Consider the following 22,429-nt stretch of genomic DNA (forward strand, 5'->3'; position numbering starts at 1 on the left):
CCAATCTTATATAATAACCAAGAATTATCATGTAACTTTCTATTTCAGTGTCTAAATAAAACAAAGTTTCTGATATAAACATTAGACTCAATAATACAAAGTTTCTTATATAAACATTAGACTCAATAAAACAAAGTTTCTGATATAAACATTAGACTTAATAAAACAAAGTTTCTTATATAAACATTAGACTTAATAAAACAAAATTTCTGATGTAAACACTAGACTTAATAAAACAAAGTTTCTGATGTAAACATTAGACTTAATAAAATAAAGTTTCTGATATAAACATTAGATATAATAAAACAAAAAAATTCTGATTAAACATCAGACTTAATAAAACAACTAGATTAGACAATATATGACCTGGCTTGGCTAAATGATATCCATGTTGCAGGTTCCTTATTTTAGATCCAGCACAAACTGCAATATGTTTTAACAATTTTGAGTTTCCAGCTTATTTGTCTTCATACAGGGCTTTATTTTAATTTTCCCAACATTTCTGGCAAAAACGCAAAAAATTTGCTGGATTTTGCTGTCTTGGAGGATCTGCTTTGTCTCAGTAATTTTCAATCACTTTTTCCCGAATAAGAATATTAAGGCATAGACCAAATTCAATGTTAAATATCTGGGTCAAATGCATATGTCCCATATCAATTTAAGGGACTTTTGAGTGTTTGACTCATGTCTCATTTAGCCAGAGCTGGTCACAAATGACTTGGCAGGATAATATGACTACATTAGATAATTTGACTAGATTAGATCATATGACTAGATTAGATAATTTGATCAAATAATGCAACAAAGATTAGATATTTTGAAAAATTTCCACGAAATTTCTGGATGATTGTTTGGAGATTCCAAACTACCTGTATTTGTGAATTATGGCTTGATACTGTAAGTATCTCACATACAATTTTAATGAAATAAATTTTAAATTTTGATTTTGAATGACTTCTTCTAGAATGCTAAAATACATTTTGTATCAAATAGTAATCCACTTTAGATTTAGCTGTAGGCCTATGGTATGATATATCCAACAAAATATCTCATCATTGTATAAAAGTATTAAAAATATGACAATCCATTAAAGCCAAATTTAATTTAAATTAATTTGGTGATTAACAATAATTCCTCAGAATCAAGTAGTTTCAAGCATTAACATTGACAGAAAGATATTTACAGGTAGATATGACAATCCATTACAACCAAATTTAATTTGATTTGGTGAACAACAATAATTCCATACACAAATCAAGCAGTTTCGCTCATTAACACTGACAGAAAGATTTTAAACCACAATGAGGTATTAAGTTTTTCTTTTAATGAACTGACATTTTTATCACTAAAAGGATAGAACTTATTTTGTACAAAACCATAGACCTACTTTATAAACAAGATAATTTGTTCAAGAGACAAAAATTTGGTTGCTAGACATTTTCTAGTAATTCAATAGATCACATAATGCAGGACGGATATGGATGTTACTGGGTAATTTAATAAAGTTACCTCTTCATTAATTGACCAAAGGAAAAAATCTACCAGAGTTTTGGGATACACAGACCTGTATTATTGCCAGTTCAACAAGTTGATAGAGTACCCAAACTGTTCCCCTCATAACCGGTTGTATTACCAGTAAGATTAGACAATGAATAAAATGTTAAAAATCTGCAACAACTTGAGTTCTCCATAAATTTTGTTGCATGTATATGTGTGAAAACATGAAAATATTTTGCAAGAATCTTCATGGATTTCAGTTGTTTAGTTTAGCAAGAGAATTTGCACATGTCAGATTCTATGATCATGGATGACTACACCTACAGGTATGTTTAGTTTGATTGAATATACATGTATAGGCCTAATTTGATTGAATATATAGGCCTATATTGATTGAATATATAGACCCATGTACCAATCAGCAAGGTTTTTCTACTAGCCGTTTCCACCATTTGATCTATCAGGGGTAATCTAACTACTTGTTATGTTATTACTCAAACTACAGGCGCTGAAAAGCCTATAAACAATTCCTGAGAGTTCATACCCTTGATAGTAAGATCTTGGCATCAATATAGGGTCTTGTTCAACTATTTTCCCTTAGGTACTACAACTTTTTTAGTTTTCTTAGTGGTTGGTTTGGCAGTTGCTTTGGCTTTGGACGAACTTGATTCCGATGGATTTTTGGACGGACTATTACCACGACTAGATTTTTCAACAGTTTTGCACTTCAAAAGTTTATCATCAACTCTACTTTCAGTTTTTATTTTACTGACTACTTTTGGTGAACTTGATTCTGATCGACATGTGGACGGACTGAGACCACGACTAGATTTACTTTCAACTACTTTGTACTTTAGATGTCTATCATCCACTTTACTTCCACTTTTTACTTTACTTGGCAATTTTGATTTATTGACAGTTTTTGATAAAGTAGGCTCGGATTGGTTGTTGGATGGATTAACACCTCGACCAGATTTTTCAACAGCTTTATATTTTAGAAGTTTATCATCCACTCTCCTTTCATTTTTTATTTTACTTGAAACTGCTTTATTTTCATTTTCAGTTTTACTTGAAACTTCTTTACTTTCATTTTCTATTTTACTCGAAACTTTTTTACTTTCATTTTCTATTTTACCTGAAACTTCTTTACTTTCACTTTCTATTTTACTTGAAATTTCTTCACTTTCATATTCTAGTTTACTTGAAACGTCTTTATTTTCATTTATTATTTTACTTGAAACTTCATCAGATTTATTAACAGCTTTACTGTCATCTTGCACATCCGAGGTAGAACCACATGTTAAATCTTCACTTGTATCTGCTGATCTTTTGCTTAAATGGTTGTCAGCTTCATGTTTTGATGGAATTTCATCCTTCTTTTTCACATCTTCTACCGTTACAGCCCTTTTTCTGTAAAATATAATCAAGTGTTCAATCTAAAAAATTCCACTTCAAATCTGTTGGAATTATCGTTTTACATCAGGTGAACAAGACCTCAAAATAAAGAGCATTTTTTTACTCATTGTAGACAGAATATTCAAACTGGGTTTATATGTAGAATTAAAATACAGATGTGACATCATCCTTTTCAAATGTGCCAAGCGTACATTACTAGAGGAAATTTTGGAACCGTGTGATGTATTTCATTGCAAAGCCCTTGCAAGTGTCTGTATTTATAGTTGTTTAATGGTCTCGAGCTTAAGACATTGCGTAATATATTGAAAAAACACGAGGGACTCCTCGTGTTGCTTTTTATAATATATTACTTAATGTCGCACTCTCGACCATTAAACCACACATAATGAAACTAAAGCTGTCAATGGATAACTTAAACCATCTTTTATCCTATAGAAATTGTATAATGTAACAATAAGTGAAATTAATGAGGACTTGAAATAACTCAAAACAAAATGTGTAGCCTACATTCGGTAACCATCCCCTTAACACATATAATTCTTTCAAAAGATTACATGCAAAGCACCAAGAAATGTGGGCATACACAAAATAAAATGTTACCTGGCTGCTTCCTTTTTTAATTTTTCATGTTTCATCAGGAGAATTTTTCTCTCTGTAAATGTTTTCCTCACTCTGTAACCACGAAATGCAGACTAGAAGATAAAAATAATCATGTTCATTACTGATATTTTTAACTGCCAAATCTGATCGTCACTATGACTTCAACACAGTATTACTAGATTGTAGACTGTTAACTGGATCTTTTTATAGAAAGATTGGATCTGGAAAATGTCTAATTTGTATAAAGTTCAGGCTTTATTTATTTTTAACCATTCTGCACAGTCGGCAAATATTTTTCACCGCTGCAACATACTGAGCTAATGAAGAAAGACATACTCCATACAGTGTGTTAAAAGGAAAACTTTGCCTAAGGTCTCTGCTTGTGTCGATTTCCAGCTGTCAGCAGATCTTTAACTTAACATGTTAATTGTCAATGGCATACAGTGAACAAGGGGAAACATTGTTTGAGAATCGTGAGGAATCTTTTTGAACAATACTGGGATTGAATCCAGGATCATCCGGTTGATGATCCAACACCATGTACTCACTGAGCCAATGCATGGTTCCTGACAAGAAGATCGTTATAATATTAAGTACCTGTATTTTTTGAGCAGCTATATCTTGTATACCAGTAATAGATAAAGCATCTTGTTCTATCATATACTGAGCTACATCATGATGTTCACCCATTAACGCATAATCTAAAGCTGTATATCTACAAATAAATTCAATAGTATTACCAAAGCTATATAACTAAAAATAAATTCAATAGTATTACGTTAAGCTGTATACCTATAAAATAAACTGAACAGCAGTATTGATATCAATTATACATATTCTTAAAATACAACTTGAGAAGTAGAGATGTGTTTAAACTCTGATTCTGAAGCCAAGTCAAGTACTTAATAGTAAGTACAGCGGGAGATAAACCCTTGATAAGATCGTACAACCGAAGATAGTGGAATATCTCCCACTGCTATCCCTTTAACAAATGAGAAGTTTTATGACCTGCTCTGCTTAAATAATATGTCTAAGACCTCTTACTTTAGATATGGTACAACGCAAATAACTCTTTGACCACATTTCCAGAATATTTGTCTTAAATAAGGACTTGATTAGTATTTCCTAAATGATCAAACTTTATCAGATCTTGGTTTTGTTTGTTTTAATAATTTTCAATCGCTGTTTTCTCAAAAATAATGTTATGGTGTCTATTAACTCAAAGCTTAATATCTCGACTATTAGGTAAGAAAAGATAATTCATATTCGTCAATTTAAATGTCTTTTAATACTAAAATATTCATAGTTATATTTTGATGTGTCTCATTTTACCAGAGCTGGTCAAATTTATCACATTATATTAAACATACCTATCTTCTGTATATTTCATCTGATTAGGATAAGCGTTATTTTCTAACAGTAATTTAACAGCATCTAAATCACCTTTACTACAAGCCCAATGTAAAGGTGTCATACCCTGTATATAATAATAATAAACAAACACAATATACCATATGTAAATAATATAAAAAATGAAATAGGCTTTAAGGTCCTACTGTTCTGATCCATCCAGATTAATGGAGATGGGCACATGTCATGCAGGGTACAATAATGGTAATTTTGCATGGACAGCGGTATTACAGCCTACTCTTATTTCAAATTAAATCTGATTAAAACACAGATCCTATTATAGTTCAAAATTTCGTTTTTACTTGGCTTCCCTACACTAGGATCTGGAAGAGTTGTTATATAACTCGCATACTGGTTGATGTGAGAGATTAGCCAATGAAAAGGTCTGTTGTGGCGAGTTCTTGATGTGTGTTGCACGGAACCGTGAGTAGACATTTACAGCGCAGACAAAACAACAGTTGTATTTCCAAATACCCACTTGAAACATCAATGCTGATTGGTCAACCAAATGTCTGATGACATAGGACCAAAACCCGCTCATATGACCCTGATGCGACCAGTCAGATCTTCATGTAGTGGAGGCCATCGAAAGTATAAATAAAAGAAATGAAATATAGATTTGTATTTTAATCAGATTGATTTCAAATTCTAACTTCAAGGGTTCTTCTACGTGCACACTGAATGAATTCTGTTCCTTAACACTGCCTTGCACCACTGACACGAGGAAACCACAAGGAAACTTTCTTGGCCAATACTGGGATCGTACCCAGCACCAGCACCTTACGGTTCCTACATTATTAGAACTTCCTAATATCAAATATTACCTCATTGTCCTGTGCATTAGGATGCCCATCATATTCAATAAGTACTGACATACAATTAACATAGCCTCCATATGCTGCACAATGCAGTGGTGTTCGTCTGTAAAAGAATCGATAGGTTTATTAAACACATTATCGTAATGTTTAAATTTGCAAAGATACGAAAAATTAGAAAATTGTCCAAAAAAGCAATTTAAGGATTTAAGTTAAAAAGGTGACTATGGTAAATATATAGGACATGTGCCTCACTGAGCAAAAGAGAACATTAAACTTTTAGTATTTGTTTCAAATATTTTTTGTATTAATCGGCTAGATCCTGAAATGTTAAACAGACCCTGTATTGAAATACAGTTCAAAATACTGAAACTATAGTATTGAATAATAATTAAATTTTTACCCTGAAAAGTCTCTAACATTTGGATCAACATCATGATCAATAAGAATTTGACATATACAAGCATGGCCTCCTAATGCTGCCCTGTAAATAGAAATTATTTATAATGAGTTTATTTAACATCTTAAACAATTATTGTGAATCTAACCTCATAATTTTCACAAAAACATGTTTATTATGTGAAAAATGAATTCTTTTTAACTGATTCATGCATAATATACTCTTAGTAAATTTTTAATCGTTTAAAAACAAATTTGTACACTAGGATTTATAGCATTGAAGTTTGGACTACATGTTCATTACCAATACAGCAAGACTCTTTATACATTAAACAAAAGGAGTGAACTATAACCCTTTTGGCAGTCTGATACGGAAATATTTAGTGAACTGAACTAAATTCAGCTTGCATGGGGCCCCTGGCGGAATATGCCCTCAACTGGGCATGTGTGGCTATTCCGGCAAATGGCCCCTGGTTGCCTTACCATAGCTGCCCTCCTTTTTTAAACTCTACTGTGACATATGGTACTAATTTAGGAGTCCCTTTAATATTGGGGCCATTAGCTGCAACCCACTTAGCACACTTAATCCTCCCTAAACTTAGTGAAATGAAATGAAATGGGGTTTAATGTCCTACTGTTCTGTCCCTAAACTTAGTGTATTTTGGAACTTAATTTATAAGTTTACTTACCAATGTAATGTTGATCTGCCCTCCTGATCCACACTATCTACCTTGCAGTTCATATCTAATAATGTCTGTACAACCTCAGTATGACCTAATTCACAAGCTCGAAATAATGGTGTATGATGTAGATGATCTTCTATATTAATCTCCGCACCTAGTACCAACAATAGTTTTACTGTTGATTCATGTCCAGCTAATGCTGCAGCATGTAATGCTAGAAGACAAAATAAATTGAAATACACTATTTTCATTCCGACAAACCATTCTCAATTGGCATTTCTTGAAAATTTGAGTAATTTCAAACATCTTTGAATTTTTAAACAGACATATTATGCGTGAGGAAGATTTTACCCAGAAAGGAGGCAAGATTATTGCTAATTAAAACCTACAACTAAAAATAATCAATAATGGCAAAGAAATTAAGAACATTCCATTCCAAATATCATGTAATATTATTTACTTTTTATAGTAAATATCAATATTTACAACAATGATAAACCATCAATATTAATATCAAAGAAATAAATTATGTAAATATGACTTGTAAGGCTATGTGACATGCAGATGCAATTATTGGCCGTATTCTTAATCGGGAAACTTCTCACTGTAGTGAATAATTTTGATCAAACTTCTTTATTTATACTTTTTTTGTCACTCCATTTGCTTATGGTAGCTTCACTTACTTAAGGGCATTTCACTTTAAAAATTCTGTGTTTTGTTGCTTAGATATTTTTGGAAAAGAAGGTTCTGTAAAAAATTCCAATGATAGGACTGATAAACAATATTTGTCTACTTAGGGTTGGGCCATTAACACCTGGGGTCAATTACAATAACTATCACACATGATCACCTGTTGCTCCGTTTTTATCTACTTGTTGTAAATCTACGCCATATTTATTGAAAACTTTAATAACATCGTCTGCTCCTTTACCAGCTGCCCACATAAAAGCTGTTCTTCTCTCATTATCATGCATGTCATCCATTACATTAATAAACGACAAAAAAACATCAACCGTCTCCTGTACAGAAAAATATTATAATAAATATTTTAATTTGATAAATTACATATTAGTGATAATTTTATATATCTTGGGAGATCACAATTGTATCACAATCTCTAGACAAATTGAAGACATTTAATTTTAAAATATAATCTTTTTAAGTCTTTTAATAATCTTGTTATTAAAACTTACTGCAAAATTATTTTGGGCTGCATAATGTAGCGGTGTAGCACCATTTGAATCTGAATTCGTATAATCAGCACCTTTCTCTAACAGTATTCTAACAATCTTAGAATGGCCTAAAATATAGAACAATTTTAAAACACAAACAGAAAAAAACGGTCATAATCTAGTAGTAACTACTGTTTGCAACTAAAAACTAGAAATAAATACCGGTCAATCTAAAAGGCAAATATCACTCACAATCAATTTTTGAAGGACTAGGGGTGGTGTAGTCCAAAACACCATTAAGAATTATGTCCCCTGCCAACATCATGTCTGCTACCTATTAGACAACATAGCACTGATCGTCCAATAAAAACGCAGTTAACACAGACAATCACAGACAATCTTAATTGCCAAAGGGGGATGGTGGGGGTTGTTCAGTCTGATTTCTTGTCCAGTCGTCAAGCACTTTCGCACAATCCACGATTTGATGGAGACAGTAGCTAGAGTGAAGCTGGCCAGGAAAACTTGCCTAACCTTTGTAATTCACTAAGTGATTATCGAAGGTAGGTGAATCTGCTTGCAGACAGGTTTGTGTGAGTCAGGGTGTAGTTGTTGGTATGACAGCCTGTTGTGACTGTGATGGATTGAGACTTGTCCCACGACTAGGAAATTTCTGGATTAACAATTGTATGCACATATTCCCTGCAATATTTGACTTACCAAGTACAGCTGCCCAATGTAGTGGGGTTCTAAACATATTATCTAAAGCTGACACATCACACTTTTGAACAGATGTCTGAAAATATACAAAAAGATATTCACACAAGTTTGCAAAGCCTGTTCTCAAATCCATATCTAAAACCATATCCCTGTAGTAATGGTAACAAACATTAACAGTTCATTACCACATCTACGTATCAATTAATTGGTGATTGCTTTCATTGCAGATATAGCATCATAGTTCTAATCCTAGGGAAGATATAACTAATAAGAAACACCATTTTACCCTGATAGCACCATAGCACCATCCCTAAACAACTGAAAGTCAGCTTTTAATTATCCTGAACATTCTCCCAGATATCTTTTTTGAAACAAATCAACTTAAAGGATTATAAAAGTATCTTATTACATTTAAGTGACGTGTAGATCGCCATTATACACAAGATAGTGAACATGTGATGAGGGAAAATGATCTCTTACTGAGACTGTAGTATGATGACCTTCCACAGTGACAAACAGTTGTTTACGACACACAGAATATTGATATTTAATTAAGAGCACTCAGCAGCACACCTAGAATCTTTGCATAAAGTTGATATGAGTAATCATACAATGGACCAGGAACTGACTATGTTGTTGGATGAATTTCAAAAACATAATTCACCCAATCCATGCAGAATTGTTCAAAGAAGAAGTATGCCAATTTCGATGTCGATCGGACTTAAATTGATGGAGCCTTAGACTTTTTCGAAGTGCGAAACCCCAAGAACATGAAGAATAAGAAGATGAGTAGCAGTTAGCGACCGGTTCCTGGTCCAAAAATATCAAGATTTAATTAAGAGCAGCCCTAGTGTGATACCACCTAGAATCAATAATCGTCATCATTATCTATCTGGGAGCCAAGGTGGCTCAGTGAGTAAGACGGCTCCCTATTCCTGAGGTTCCATATTTGATCCCTGCGTTGGCCAAAAATGTATGTGACAAAAAACAAGGTTCCATGTACTCATTGACATGCACATTAAAGATTCCTTGACAGTTGGAATTCAAGAGTAGGCCATAGTGCCGCTGTGGGGACAAAATTTCGCTCATAGAAAACTGTATAACGTATGCCTATCTTCATTAGCCCAGTCGGTGCAGAACAGTAGGACATTAAACTGCATTTCATTTCATTCTCTATCTTTTGCTTAAATATAGAAACAGCTGAACTATCTCCTTTAAAGATCTATGAAAAATAGATTGTAATCCGTGTGGATTCCATCTCTGATATCACATATTCTGTACTTACTAAAACATTAACTATACTTTCATTGCCGTCTGCTACTGCTAAATGTAAAGCTGTTCTACCTTCAAAATCCTGCCAATTAATAACACTAGGTGTTGTTTCCTACAAAAAATACATACATTATATTTTTATGATTTTGTGCAATTCTGAGGACAAAAAAAGATTTTTTACAGGCAGGTGTAGCTTATGCATTCACTCTTCTTCCAACTCCAAGTCCTAATTACATTCACTACTAATTTGTACACAGAACCTTTCCCTTTAAGAATTGAAAGTACCTGTACATGCATGTGCTTTTAATTTCATAATTTATCACTTCAAATCAACGTGAGACACCCAACAGGCAAGGGGTCACAAATGACAAATCTAATGTCCAGATCTGGAGAGATACGATTAGATCTGAGCTGGGGCACATTCTTACCAAAAAGAAGAGACATCCATTAAAACAATTACAATGGTGGGTAGGCTGCTAGGCAGATAGAAATAACGTTTTTTAATAATTAGTACCGTAAAATAAAGTACGACAGACATACCAATATAAGTTTAACACAATTTAGAGCTTGTTTATCTTTACTACTGGCAGCATAGTGTAGTGGAGTTTTACCTTCAATATCAGGTATACCAATATTAGAATCCTGAAGCAAAGATATTAATCACATTTAATTAATCAAAATTAATTTTAAAGAAGCCATATTTATTCTTAACTTTTGTAACATTTTACCTGTCTGTTTCCAAAAGTATATTTCTATTTTATTTATATAGGAACTGTACATTTCTTGTTTAGCTAACTGTGATACAAGAGGAAAAAACAGGATAAATGAATAATTGATATTTTTAATCCTGCCAATCTTGAAGAGAGAGAGAGAAATGGGGTTTAACGTCCACTCAACACAAACTAGGTATTTTCGGGACTAACATTTGGTTTAATTTTATTTCAATAATTCTCTTGCGCGTAGGGGTCTTTAGCAGCGGGAGGAAACCGGAGGACCTGGAGAAATCTCACAAGGTTGGACAGGCGACCCTACTCCTTGTCACTTACAACCGGGGAATCGCTGATCTTGAAGAAACAAAACTGTTTTATATCACGAAATTGATGTGGATCAAAATAAAAACCAAAACAATTTAAGAGTATTTGTGTACCTATGGATAATGTGTGACATGGATAATTTAGAGTGAAAGGTTACTTAGTAAAGCGACAAAAAATACCCATAATACAGAATCGTAAAAAATTAATTCAGCGTCTTGTGATTCAATACGCGAATCATGAAATGGTGATATCGTACCAGCACTAGTAAAGATGTGTGTATATTGAAGAGATTTCTACACTACTGACAATTTCTTGCATGTCATTCATTATAACATACAGGTAGCTGAAGACGTTAAACTTACCTGTTTAATTAACATCTTTACATGTTCAAAATTACCGTACGATGCTGCCCAGTGTAGAGCTGTTCTCTGAAATTTAACATACATGTAATGGTAAAGAAACTGGCAATACATATGTTTTTGTCAGTATCTACAATTAAAATACAGATGTGACGTCATCCTTTGATGTTGGCATATCATTAATTCAATAATGGTACTGGCAATGTGCCAATCGTATATTATTTATACTAGAAGAAATATTTCATTGAAATACACATGCCGAATAGTGTCTGTAACATCCCCATGCAGTATCAATATATTACTTAATGTCTGACTCTCAACCATTAAACCACACAAAATGATGAACTGGATTTGAATATCATTGCACGAGAATAATTACCTTGTTGAAATCTGGTACATCAACTTCAGCTGGAGATAGATTGCGTAATATTAAAGACATACATTTAGGTTGTTTATGACGTGTGCACATGTGTAATGCCGTCTGACCCTCATTGTCCTCTTCAAACCAACCTGCACCCTTTGATAACAATAGCTTCATCAAACGATAGTTCCCCTGAAAACAGTTCAAAGTAAAAAATAATACATAGACAGAAGTTTGTATGTAAAGCAGTGGCTCAATAACCAGTGTTGGCAGAGACAGTTCCTCTGGATCTTCCTGTCCGATTTCCCCTTGAAATTGATGCAGGAAGGAGGACTTGACAAGTGAAAAGTGTACTGATTTGGATGGAAAGAAAAACCAAGGTAAATCATTGTACTCGTTGGCATGAGCATAAATGAACCAGCGACAGTTAGAATTCAATGAAAAAAAATTTGCCAAGTTAGTACGATTGGTGCAAAAAAGTAAGCTGTTAAACCCCATTTCATTTCCTTTTAAATGTAAATGATTATTTATTATAGAACCGTCATTTTCATACTATGATACTCAGATGCAGAATGATTCATTGATGCCACTGCTATGGATCAATGCACAGCCAATGATGTGATTACTGGCTTACTTGCCTATACATTAATGCATCAAATGAAAATGACAGAGAGAGAAGTGGGGTTTAATGTCCACTCAACACAAACTAGGTCATTTTAGGACTATGGTATGGTATAGTTTACTTTAATAACTTGCTTGTGACTAGCTGTCTGATCTAAAGTACATGTATTAGACCACTCAATCACACAACTAAACTATTCCAAAAACAAGAAAGCCAGAGTTTTGTCATGGTCATCTAGTATCTTTTTCTACTATGTTGAATGGTTAACATGTGCGCGTTGTATCATAAGATCTGTCATTTAGTCAACTGGCGTGGTTTCGATTCCCTGGTTGTACATGACAATTGCAAGGAGTCAGGTCGTCTGTCCAGCCTCATCTGTTTTCTCCGGGTCCTCCAGTTTCCTCCCACTGCCAAAGACCCCTACATGCAAGTGAATTATTGAAATAAAGTTAAACCATGTGTTAGTCCTAAAATGACCTAGTTTGTGTCGAGTGGATGTTAAACCCCATTTCTCTCTCTCTTATAAATATTATGTAGAAAATATGTCACCTGAATATTGCAGACAAAATTCAGCAAGGTTTTTAGCTCATGGATTACTTCACAAAATGTGATTATTTATGTTTTATATATCCTGATGAGGAAAAACTATACAATAACAGTGACAACTTCAATTTTCCTATTGTGGATTTCCCATACGTCATAATGTCCTCTATTTACCTTGTGTGCTGCCCAATGTAAGGGTGTTCTACCACCATTATCTTTATGTTTAATATTACTACCATTTTTTAACAGGAGTTCAGCACAGTCAACTCTATCAGCCAATATACAAAACATCAATGGATTTCTTCCAAACTGATCACCTGCATCAATCTCATGTCTTGATGCTGTAATTTATAGAGAAATCAGTTTAATTCCATTTAGTATCACATGAAGAATTGAAAGCTCGTAAGTATTCGACATCCAACATGCAGACAAAATAAACAGAAATGGCCGTTTATTATACTTGCTTAAATATTTTGATAGGCCTATTTTCTATCTGTTTGAATACAAGTCAGGAGACTATAGGCCATTGATATTTTAATTTTTTTTTCGATAAAGTTTTAAATAATAAATTTGGGTACATTTGAACTTGGATTAGAAAATTTCTGAAAAAAAGCAAATAAATCTCAAGCGACTTTAATAAAGGCATCAGAAGACAATGCAGCCATTTATACGGTTTACATGGACCATAATCAGGTTTTTTATTTCCAGGCAAATAATAAATATATTTTTAAAATAAACCTGTTAGAAGTCTGGCTAAATATTGTTTATCTCCATTTACTGCAGCAGCATGAAGTTGAGTAAAGGTCTCTTGACTTTCAGCTTCTTCATTATCAAGGTGCAATGGCGAATTTTCACTCTGAAACAAAGAAAGAAATAGAATAAACAAGCGGGTGCCATGTCTACATTTTGCAAGAGATGGACAGAGAACAAGCTAAAAAAGCGATTTTTTGTACAATCATTATGAGGGGCAATAACCCAGGATGTTACAAGATTGAAAGGAACTGAGATCTTTCGGATGTAAACATACTTTAGGTTTCATCAAAACTGGATGAAAATTGTGACCTCTAGGAAGTTCATAAGCTAAAACTCAACCGTTTAAATGGTTTTTAAAATCAAATAAAGATTTGGACGCTAAAGGGGCCATAAAATTAAATTTGTTCGTACCATCAGTGTCATAATACAGAAAGTTGCGGTCCGAAATGTGCTAATATAAAAAGGCACAGAGACCTTTGGGATATAAACATACTTTTTAAGTTTCATCAAAAAAAAGATAAAAACTGTGACCTCTAGAGGGCCTGCAACCTTGGTATTACATACTCTTACACTATTTGCATACACTGGAGTGGCCATTTTGTCAGACAGTTTCAGTCCAATTTTCAAAAACTTTGAACTCGATCATCTTTATGGTAGCCTACCGTATAGTAGTGACATATTTGAACAGTTTTTAAAATTAAATAAAATTTATGACCTCTAGCTAAAGAGTCCACAAGCTAAAAATGTAATTTTTGTTCACAAAATGATGGCGTATAAAAAAATGCACTCTGTTAATAAATCTTCGTCCAACATTCTAAAACATGTTTGACATGTTAATGTCATGAAAGCAGGATAGATATATGTAGTGTACAACAGCCAATCAAAATATGTGACTTAGACAATTTAAAAAAGCAAGTAGAGAACCTTTATAGGTCGCATATAAGACTAATATGTAGGCCCTACCGTAATTATGAATGGCCATTCCAATTCTGTTAAAAACAGAGCTTGATTAACTTTAACTTTACTGACATACCGGTATAATTGCAGATAAACAAAAGTTGTGTCACTAGAATGGGCCGGGTATGTTTAATTAGTGCTAATAGTACAGTATAAAATTAACTTAATTATTTCTAAGATGTTACAACTCTTGATGTCATCGGATCAGATGCTTCCATAATTAGGTTTAAATATGTCTTGAGGTTGATAACTATATGCGGTTACCGTAAAAATGTATAAACGAGAATTTGTTTATTATCGCAACAACAGTAGTAATGACAATCGAGGTTAGAGTGAAGTAATTTGACTGAAATTTTCAACATATTCATTTTTCATTATCTATTTTTTTAACTATTTATAACGAGAACTGTCAGCTCTTTATCTAATCTGTACCAAATGCTCCTTTTATATAGTAATGATTTAAGATTCTTTTAATATTAATAAATGAAACTAGATACCTGATCTGTAACTTGTTTGTCAGGAGAAAACGATGTTTTGGCTGTCATATCACTCTCGATCTAAAATAAAAATAAAAATGCATGAATGAATGACAGTTGATCAATCTAAAAGTCTACTTTTACTTTTAGATATGTCTATTGAGTTGAACAAAAATAAATGTAAAATGTAAACGAAAGATGAGGTAGAAATGAAAGAATTAAATGAAATGCCTACAATTATTTTTCTTCTCTCAAAGAATACCGGTATATACCTTTTTTTAACTTATAAAAATTCATCTTGGCTTTCTTGCGGAATTTACTGGAATACGTATCTGCTTAATCTTTTTTTTTTTTTTTATCATCCATTTCCGGTTCCGGTTTTATAACCAGCCCTTCGTGGAGGTATTAAACTGAATGAAAAATAGCCCAGAGACCATGGTCCGATAGGGACGAAAAGGGGCGGGGTTTATGCTTTTTAACCAATCGGATGTGAGAAGTAGTTATATCTGCGGATCCTCGCGGGTTGTTTCAAAACATAAATGAATAAGTATTATTTGAGATATTTTACTATTTATCCGACGTTAAACATCAACGAGAAAAGAAGGCACTGATATTTAATTATTCTGAATGAACAGAGTGAAACCAGTGAGTGACTTTACATTACTGGCTTATTTTGAAATAACAAATCGCTCGTGCTGGAACTCAAATCTCCAACTAAAAAGTAAAATGTTACACAGTGTACAGGGAATGGGATAGCCTACAATTATAACTTATAAGTTAGACATAATGGTGGTAAAGCCTATAAACGTATGTTAGAACATAAAAGTATAGATTGTATTTACAGGCATGAAAATTTTTATTAGACCGCACCATGCATTTACACAAAACTTCTCTTGCTCTTTATTAATACATGAGACCATATCGTGTAATATACAGACCATAGCCTAATACCTTGCAGATCTTTCAGTGTTAATACATGAGACCACATCCTATAACAGAAGACCTTGATGATATCTTGAACAGTTTTAATGTACATGGGTCCTTTTCCTATAACACTTGAGCCCATAATGATAATGTACCTAGGTTGGTCTTTTTAATAGTTTTAATACATGAGACCATACCCTTTAACATACGACCACATGAAAACATGATGGTCTCTTTAACAGTTTTAATTACATGAGACCATATCCTATAACGCAAGAGACCATAATGTACCTTGATGGTCCTTTTAATAGTTTTAATACATGAGACCATACCCTTTAACATACGACCACATGATAACATGATGGTCTCTTTAACAGTTTTAATTACATGAGACCATATCCTATAACACAAGAGACCATAATGTACCTTGATGGTCCTTTTAATAGTTTTAATACATGAGACCATACCCTTTAACATACGACCACATGATAACATGATGGTCTCTTTAGCAGTTTTAATTACATGAGACCATATCATATATCGCAAGAGACCATAATGTACCTTGATGGTCCTTTTAATAGTTTTAATACATGAGAGGCTACCCTTTAACATACGACCACATGATAACATGATGGTCTCTTTAACAGTTTTAATTACATGAGACCATATCCAATCACACAAGAGACCATAATGTACCTTGATGGTCCTTTTAATAGTTTTAATACATGAGACCATACCCTTTAAAGCCCCAATAACACTCTTGTTGTAACTGAATAATATGTCCCAATATGAGACCATATCCTTTAACACAAGAGACCACAATGTACCTTGATGGTCCTTTTAATAGTTTTAATACATGAGACCATACCCTTTAACATACGACCACATGATAACATGATGGTCTCTTTAACAGTTTTAATTACATGAGACCATATCCTATAACACAAGAGACCATAATGTACCTTGATGGTCTCTTTAATAGTTTTAATACATGAGAAGATACCCTTTAACATACGACCACATGATAACATGATGGTCTATTTAACAGTTTTAATTACATGAGACCATATCCTATAACGCAAGAGACCATAATGTACCTTGATGGTCCTTTTAATAGTTTTAATACATGAGACCATACCCTTTAACATACGACCACATGATAACATGATGGTCTCTTTAACAGTTTTAATTACATGAGACCATATCCTATAACACAAGAGACCATAATGTACCTTGATGGTCTTTTTAATAGTTTTAATACATGAGAAGATACCCTTTAACATACGACCACATGATAACATGATGGTCTCTTTAACAGTTTTAATTACATGAGACCATATCCTATAACGCAAGAGACCATAATGTACCTTGATGATTTTTTTTAATAGTTTTAATACATGAGACCATACCCTTTAACATACAACCACATGATAACATGATGGTCTCTTTAACAGTTTTAATTACATGAGACCATATCATATATCACAAGAGACCATAATGTACCTTGATGGTCCTTTTAATAGTTTTAATACATGGAACCATACCCTTTAACATACGACCACATGATAACTTGGTGGTCTCTTTAACAGTTTTAATTACATGAGACCATATCCTATAACATAAGAGACCATACCCTATAATACACAATACCACATCATGGTCTCATGAATGTTTTAATTACATGAGACCATACCCTGTAATACAGAAGACCTCATTAAAACAGTGTTAATAAGATGTGCTCTATTTGATGATGTATGTTTTGGAATATATTAACTGATAGTTTTAATTTTTTTGTGGAACTCTGGAAAAAAAAAATTAATATTATCTAATCCATGTTTTTTTTTAGTTAAATGGATGAGAAACTTGATAAGGAGATGCAACCACCAAAGGTATTGAGTTTAGAGTATCACAAACGAAGGTTTAAAAGACCTGGGCAATCATTTTATGATTTTTCTAAAAGAAAGTTATCAAAGCGTTCACCAAAATCAGCCTTGAACCAAGGTTTGTTTATCTAGTTTTAACGGCACAATCATTGCTTGATGTCTATTATCAAAGTCACACAAAGACTGATCTTCATGCTTTGGAATATTATGGATTGTAACTTGATGATCTCTTTAACTGATCCTTTAAATAGACCAGGTCTATGTATTATATCATATGGTCTCATGCATTACCTCATTGACCCCTAGACCTAATTAAGTAATGCATGAGACCATATGATATAATACATAGACCTGGTCTATTTAACGTATCCTATAACACAAGAGACAGTGTTGTGTCTTGATGGTCTATTTAACAGTTTTAATACATAAGGCCATATCTATTCAACAGACCAGATTCTTTAATACACAAGACCACATTGTACCTTATTATTGCAACTCGATGATCTTTAAGTGTGTTGTTGATAGACATTACTCACATCATTTCTATCTAAACTATAAATATATTTAGTATCGTTTGTTTTGTTTTTTTTACAGAAACTCACCTGACAAATAAAGAAATTGGTCAATCATCTTCATTGGAAGTAAATAATTCTGAATCAACATCCAAGTCTGCCCCAAAATTGACTGAACCAATTGGATGTGCTCAATTTGAGGATGTATGTGTTTAATCATAGTTTTAAATTTTCATGTACATTGTAAAATGCATTATTGCATATATTTAGTCAAACAATTTTTGATATGGCATCTTCACATATGCTGTCGTTTCATTGTTATCAGGAATATAAGTTACTTTTACAGAATCGTATATCAGGATCTCACAGATTCTAGTATAGGACCAAAACGTCCGCTCTCTTAGCAGCTGTACTGCTATGTTTACTGGCCATTTAATGTCTTCCCAATTTCCCTCCAGTCTTATTACCACACTTTGGATGATGGACTACTCTACATTTAATATATTAGGATGTACAAACATGGTATTTGGTAATGTGATGTAATCACCTAGGGTAGAAGGCAGTGGTCATGTGATTATTAATTACTATTACGTATTTGGTACTAATTATAGATTTTTGCACCAGGAACTGGGCCTCAAGCGCTACTCATCTTGTTCTTCTTCTTGTTGTTTTTGGGGTGTCGATCTTCGAAAAAGCCTAAGGCTCCGTCAATTCAAGTCTGATCGACATGAAAATCAGCAATTGGACAATTGCGCATCGATCGACAGACTTCGATTTCAATATGACGTCACAATTCCAAGATGGTGGCGATGACGTCATGATCGGTTCCTGGTCCATATAGTACTATCGTACTTGTTAAACAATATTCTCTTCCAAATTAGCCAATATTACCTCTCTGATAGAAAAGAATGAAATTGTGTGTATTTTAAAAGAGCGATAGGTATAATTAAAGATCTTTCCCACATTTATAAATTACTGTGTTTTCACAATTTTTTTTACAGACATGGATAACTTTTTATGTAATTTTTTTATATTTTCAAAGGGCATACAAGAAGAACCCTTTCTGCCAGAGGTGGAGATATATCTGAATTTACTTGAATCAGGTAAGATATATGAATTTCACTTAAATAAATGGAAGCAGTTCTAACTTCTTTTGACAACGTGGGTAGCATTGATTGCCTTTCCTGCAATAATATTGCAAAATGTAGCATATAATGTGTCTTTCAGAAAAAGAATCTGTAACTCTGGCTGATGGAATAAGCTTTTTTATGGTCCTACCAGATATTACTTTAGAAAAGTCATTATTAAAGGTATGTTTTATAATATCAATCGAACATATGTTTAACTGAATTTTGTTCCAAATGTTGACTCGTTTCGTCTATCTGTAATTTGGAGGCAAACAATTTCAACATCTAATTGAAATTCTTTACTTGTTGATCTATTTCTGTAATGAAAAGGAAAATTTTTTAAAAAGTTCACTCATAGGTGTTTAGATTTAGTGATTATATAGATTTTATCTACCCCATTGTTAGAAATTAAAGATAACACCAAAGTTGACAACTAGCATCCTTCTTGCTGCTAAAGCATGCACATGTTATAAGAACTTGCTATATAGGGGCTATTACTGACAATCAACCTACTAAATTAGCAGTATTTTTAAAACTACTATATCAAACATTTATCAAATTGTTTAGAAAGAGTGCTTAATTCTTCTTGAAAGAAAAGCTGTGATGTTTGAAAATAGAGAATCGGCATGGGTTGTCATGTGTAGCTGCCAACCTGCATGGTCTAGGCAGATGTCATCATCTTCCAACCAGTATTGTTCTTCACGTTTTGGTATGTATCTTCATCTTTTTGAATATTGCGTTTAATTTTCATTGTTGATAAATTGAGGTTATGAACGCAGGTTAAATGTGACTTCTAGGTTAACAAGATGTTGAGCTTAATGAATCATATACACATACAATTTCACAACTTTTTCTGTCTTTACTTCAGACCATCTATATCATCTGCTCAAGCTTAACATTCAAAATATGATACAAATGATGCATTTTCAATTAAAGTGAAACATTTGTTTCCTTACTTGCCTGCCTGCCTGCCTGCCTACCTACTTACTTACCTACTTACCTACTTACTTACTTATTTACTTACAGACTTTTATAATCAGTATCCGGAATGTATACATAGGAAAGTTGGATTTAAAATATTTAAAGAATATGATATACTACATAATATTGAACCTGATGAACACATCAATTCTGTTGCAGGTAAATGTATATAAATGATGGTATCTTAAATGTATAAAACTATACAGTACCGAATAATAATTTCAATCAATTAAGTATTAAAAGGTGCTCCCTCTTTTAAAGGGTCAAATATAAAAAATTTGATTTGATTGCTTTCTATTTATTGATATGTTAAACCATTTAGAGCTTTCTCCATCACTCATCAAAATACCACATCATATGAATCCCATTCAACATCCATGTAATTCAAAAGGCTCCTTTAAATATTTCCTTACCAAAATTTTATTTCTTTTAATTAGTTTTAATTGACATCAAAAAATGAATTCCAAAAAAATAGGTTTTAAAAGTTTTGAAAAACTGTTTGATTTAGAATATTTATGTGAGTACTATTTTCCATTTGAAACAGATATATTTATTGTTTAAAATTTTAAGGTGATAATTGTATTGGACTAATAGTGAATCCTATAACAGTTTGGATAATTATGTACTGAGTTATCAATCTTGCGATCTAAATGTCCCAAATTCTTTAGCAATTGTGTTTTTTAAGAAGTGCAAGAATTACGGTAACTGACAACCAAATTTTCATCAAGTATTTTCAAAAAATGTGTTTGATTCCGTGTGGAAGTTTACAGATCGCAAAAAGGTAAAATGAAAACTCCAAAACAAACAGCTGTCAATCAGCTGATCGCTGTCACTTTTAGCAGGTCAATACTCAAACTGTGAGTGTACAGTGTTGCATAGAAATAAATAGCACAGGGTACATTAAGAATGCTTATTACGTTCAGTATTATTCATTTATATATTTTAAAATTAATTACTATTATTTATTCTATAACTACATGCAAATACAAGCAAATATCATTGAATACGGCCATTGAATACAGCCATTGAATAACCTATAGTTGTATTCAATGGCTTGAAAACGTACTACTTTTGTCCATAATGACGTCACTTACAGAACTACGTCAAACTGTAATGACGTTACAACTAGGCAACCACAATTTTTGTAAAAAAGAAAGAAAAAAGGGCGGAACCTATGATGAATTTTAGATAGTAATCTAGATAGTACAGTGTATTTTAAGATTTGCATGTAGTTATAGAATAAAAACAGAACTCAATGACCATTGAATACCGCTCGGGTTATTCAATGGTTCACTCGAGTGTATCCCTGCCGCATTCCACTCGTTATCGCTCGTGGAATACTTGCGCAGGGATACACTCTCTTGAACCATTGAATAACCCGAGCGGTATTCAAGGGTCATTGAGTTCTATCTATTTATTAGTCTTGTTGTATGGTTAAGTTTTGACAGCTGTTTGTTTTGAAGTTTTAATTTTACCTTTTTGAGATCTGTATACTTCAAAATGTGCTTTCTGAGGTATTCTTTATGTGCATCAACCATCTGTGTCTCTATCACATCATATGACATATCCCCCATCACTACAATTTGGTCAGAGAAATCCAATGCAAAGTAATGGCGGCTATGAGTGAGTTTGCTCACCGATCTCCCACAATGCAACAGTGACACACCCTTTTTTTGGAATGGGTGATTCATGTATAGTAAAACTGAATTATAATTGTGCCATCAATCACAATATGCACTCGGTAATGACAGACTAACCCACAGGGTTACTTATTGAATTTGTATGTGTATTTCCCTTTTCCAATAGATGTTATGTAAACAATCACAATATGCACTCCTGTTAATGAAACTATCGATAGACTACCTGTAGGTTTACTAATTATTGAGTTATTATACTGTAACTGGCAACATCTGAAA

General features: G+C 33.0%; 1 protein-coding gene and 1 long non-coding RNA gene across 2 annotated transcripts; one reads left to right on the plus strand and one right to left on the minus strand.

Annotated features, from left to right (window-relative positions):
* Nucleotides 1–57: 57 nt before the first annotated feature.
* On the minus strand, nt 58–15,450 carry LOC126807747 (inversin). Its single transcript, XM_050532521.2, has 18 exons — nt 15,359–15,450; nt 15,108–15,167; nt 13,639–13,756; nt 13,075–13,241; nt 11,754–11,927; nt 11,378–11,443; nt 10,522–10,623; nt 9,995–10,093; nt 8,710–8,785; nt 8,014–8,120; nt 7,671–7,839; nt 6,827–7,034; nt 6,142–6,222; nt 5,748–5,844; nt 4,884–4,990; nt 4,111–4,228; nt 3,514–3,605; nt 58–2,907 (listed from the first exon to the last, which is right to left on the minus strand). The coding sequence occupies exons 2-18, from the start codon at nt 15,153–15,155 to the stop codon at nt 2,085–2,087; spliced, it is 2,652 nt and encodes an 883-aa protein (XP_050388478.1). The 5' UTR covers nt 15,156–15,167; nt 15,359–15,450; the 3' UTR covers nt 58–2,084.
* Nucleotides 15,451–15,518: 68 nt separating this feature from the next.
* Nucleotides 15,519–20,650, plus strand: LOC126807749 (uncharacterized). The gene is made up of 7 exons (XR_007674158.2): nt 15,519–15,731; nt 17,857–18,011; nt 18,488–18,609; nt 19,448–19,508; nt 19,633–19,715; nt 20,100–20,241; nt 20,559–20,650. It is a non-coding gene; the product is annotated as an uncharacterized LOC126807749 (long non-coding RNA).
* The last annotated feature ends 1,779 nt before the right edge of the window (nt 20,651–22,429 follow it).

The sequence above is a fragment of the Patella vulgata genome, chromosome 9 (assembly GCF_932274485.2).
Source record: "Patella vulgata chromosome 9, xgPatVulg1.2, whole genome shotgun sequence".
Lineage (NCBI taxonomy): Eukaryota > Metazoa > Mollusca > Gastropoda > Patellidae > Patella > Patella vulgata.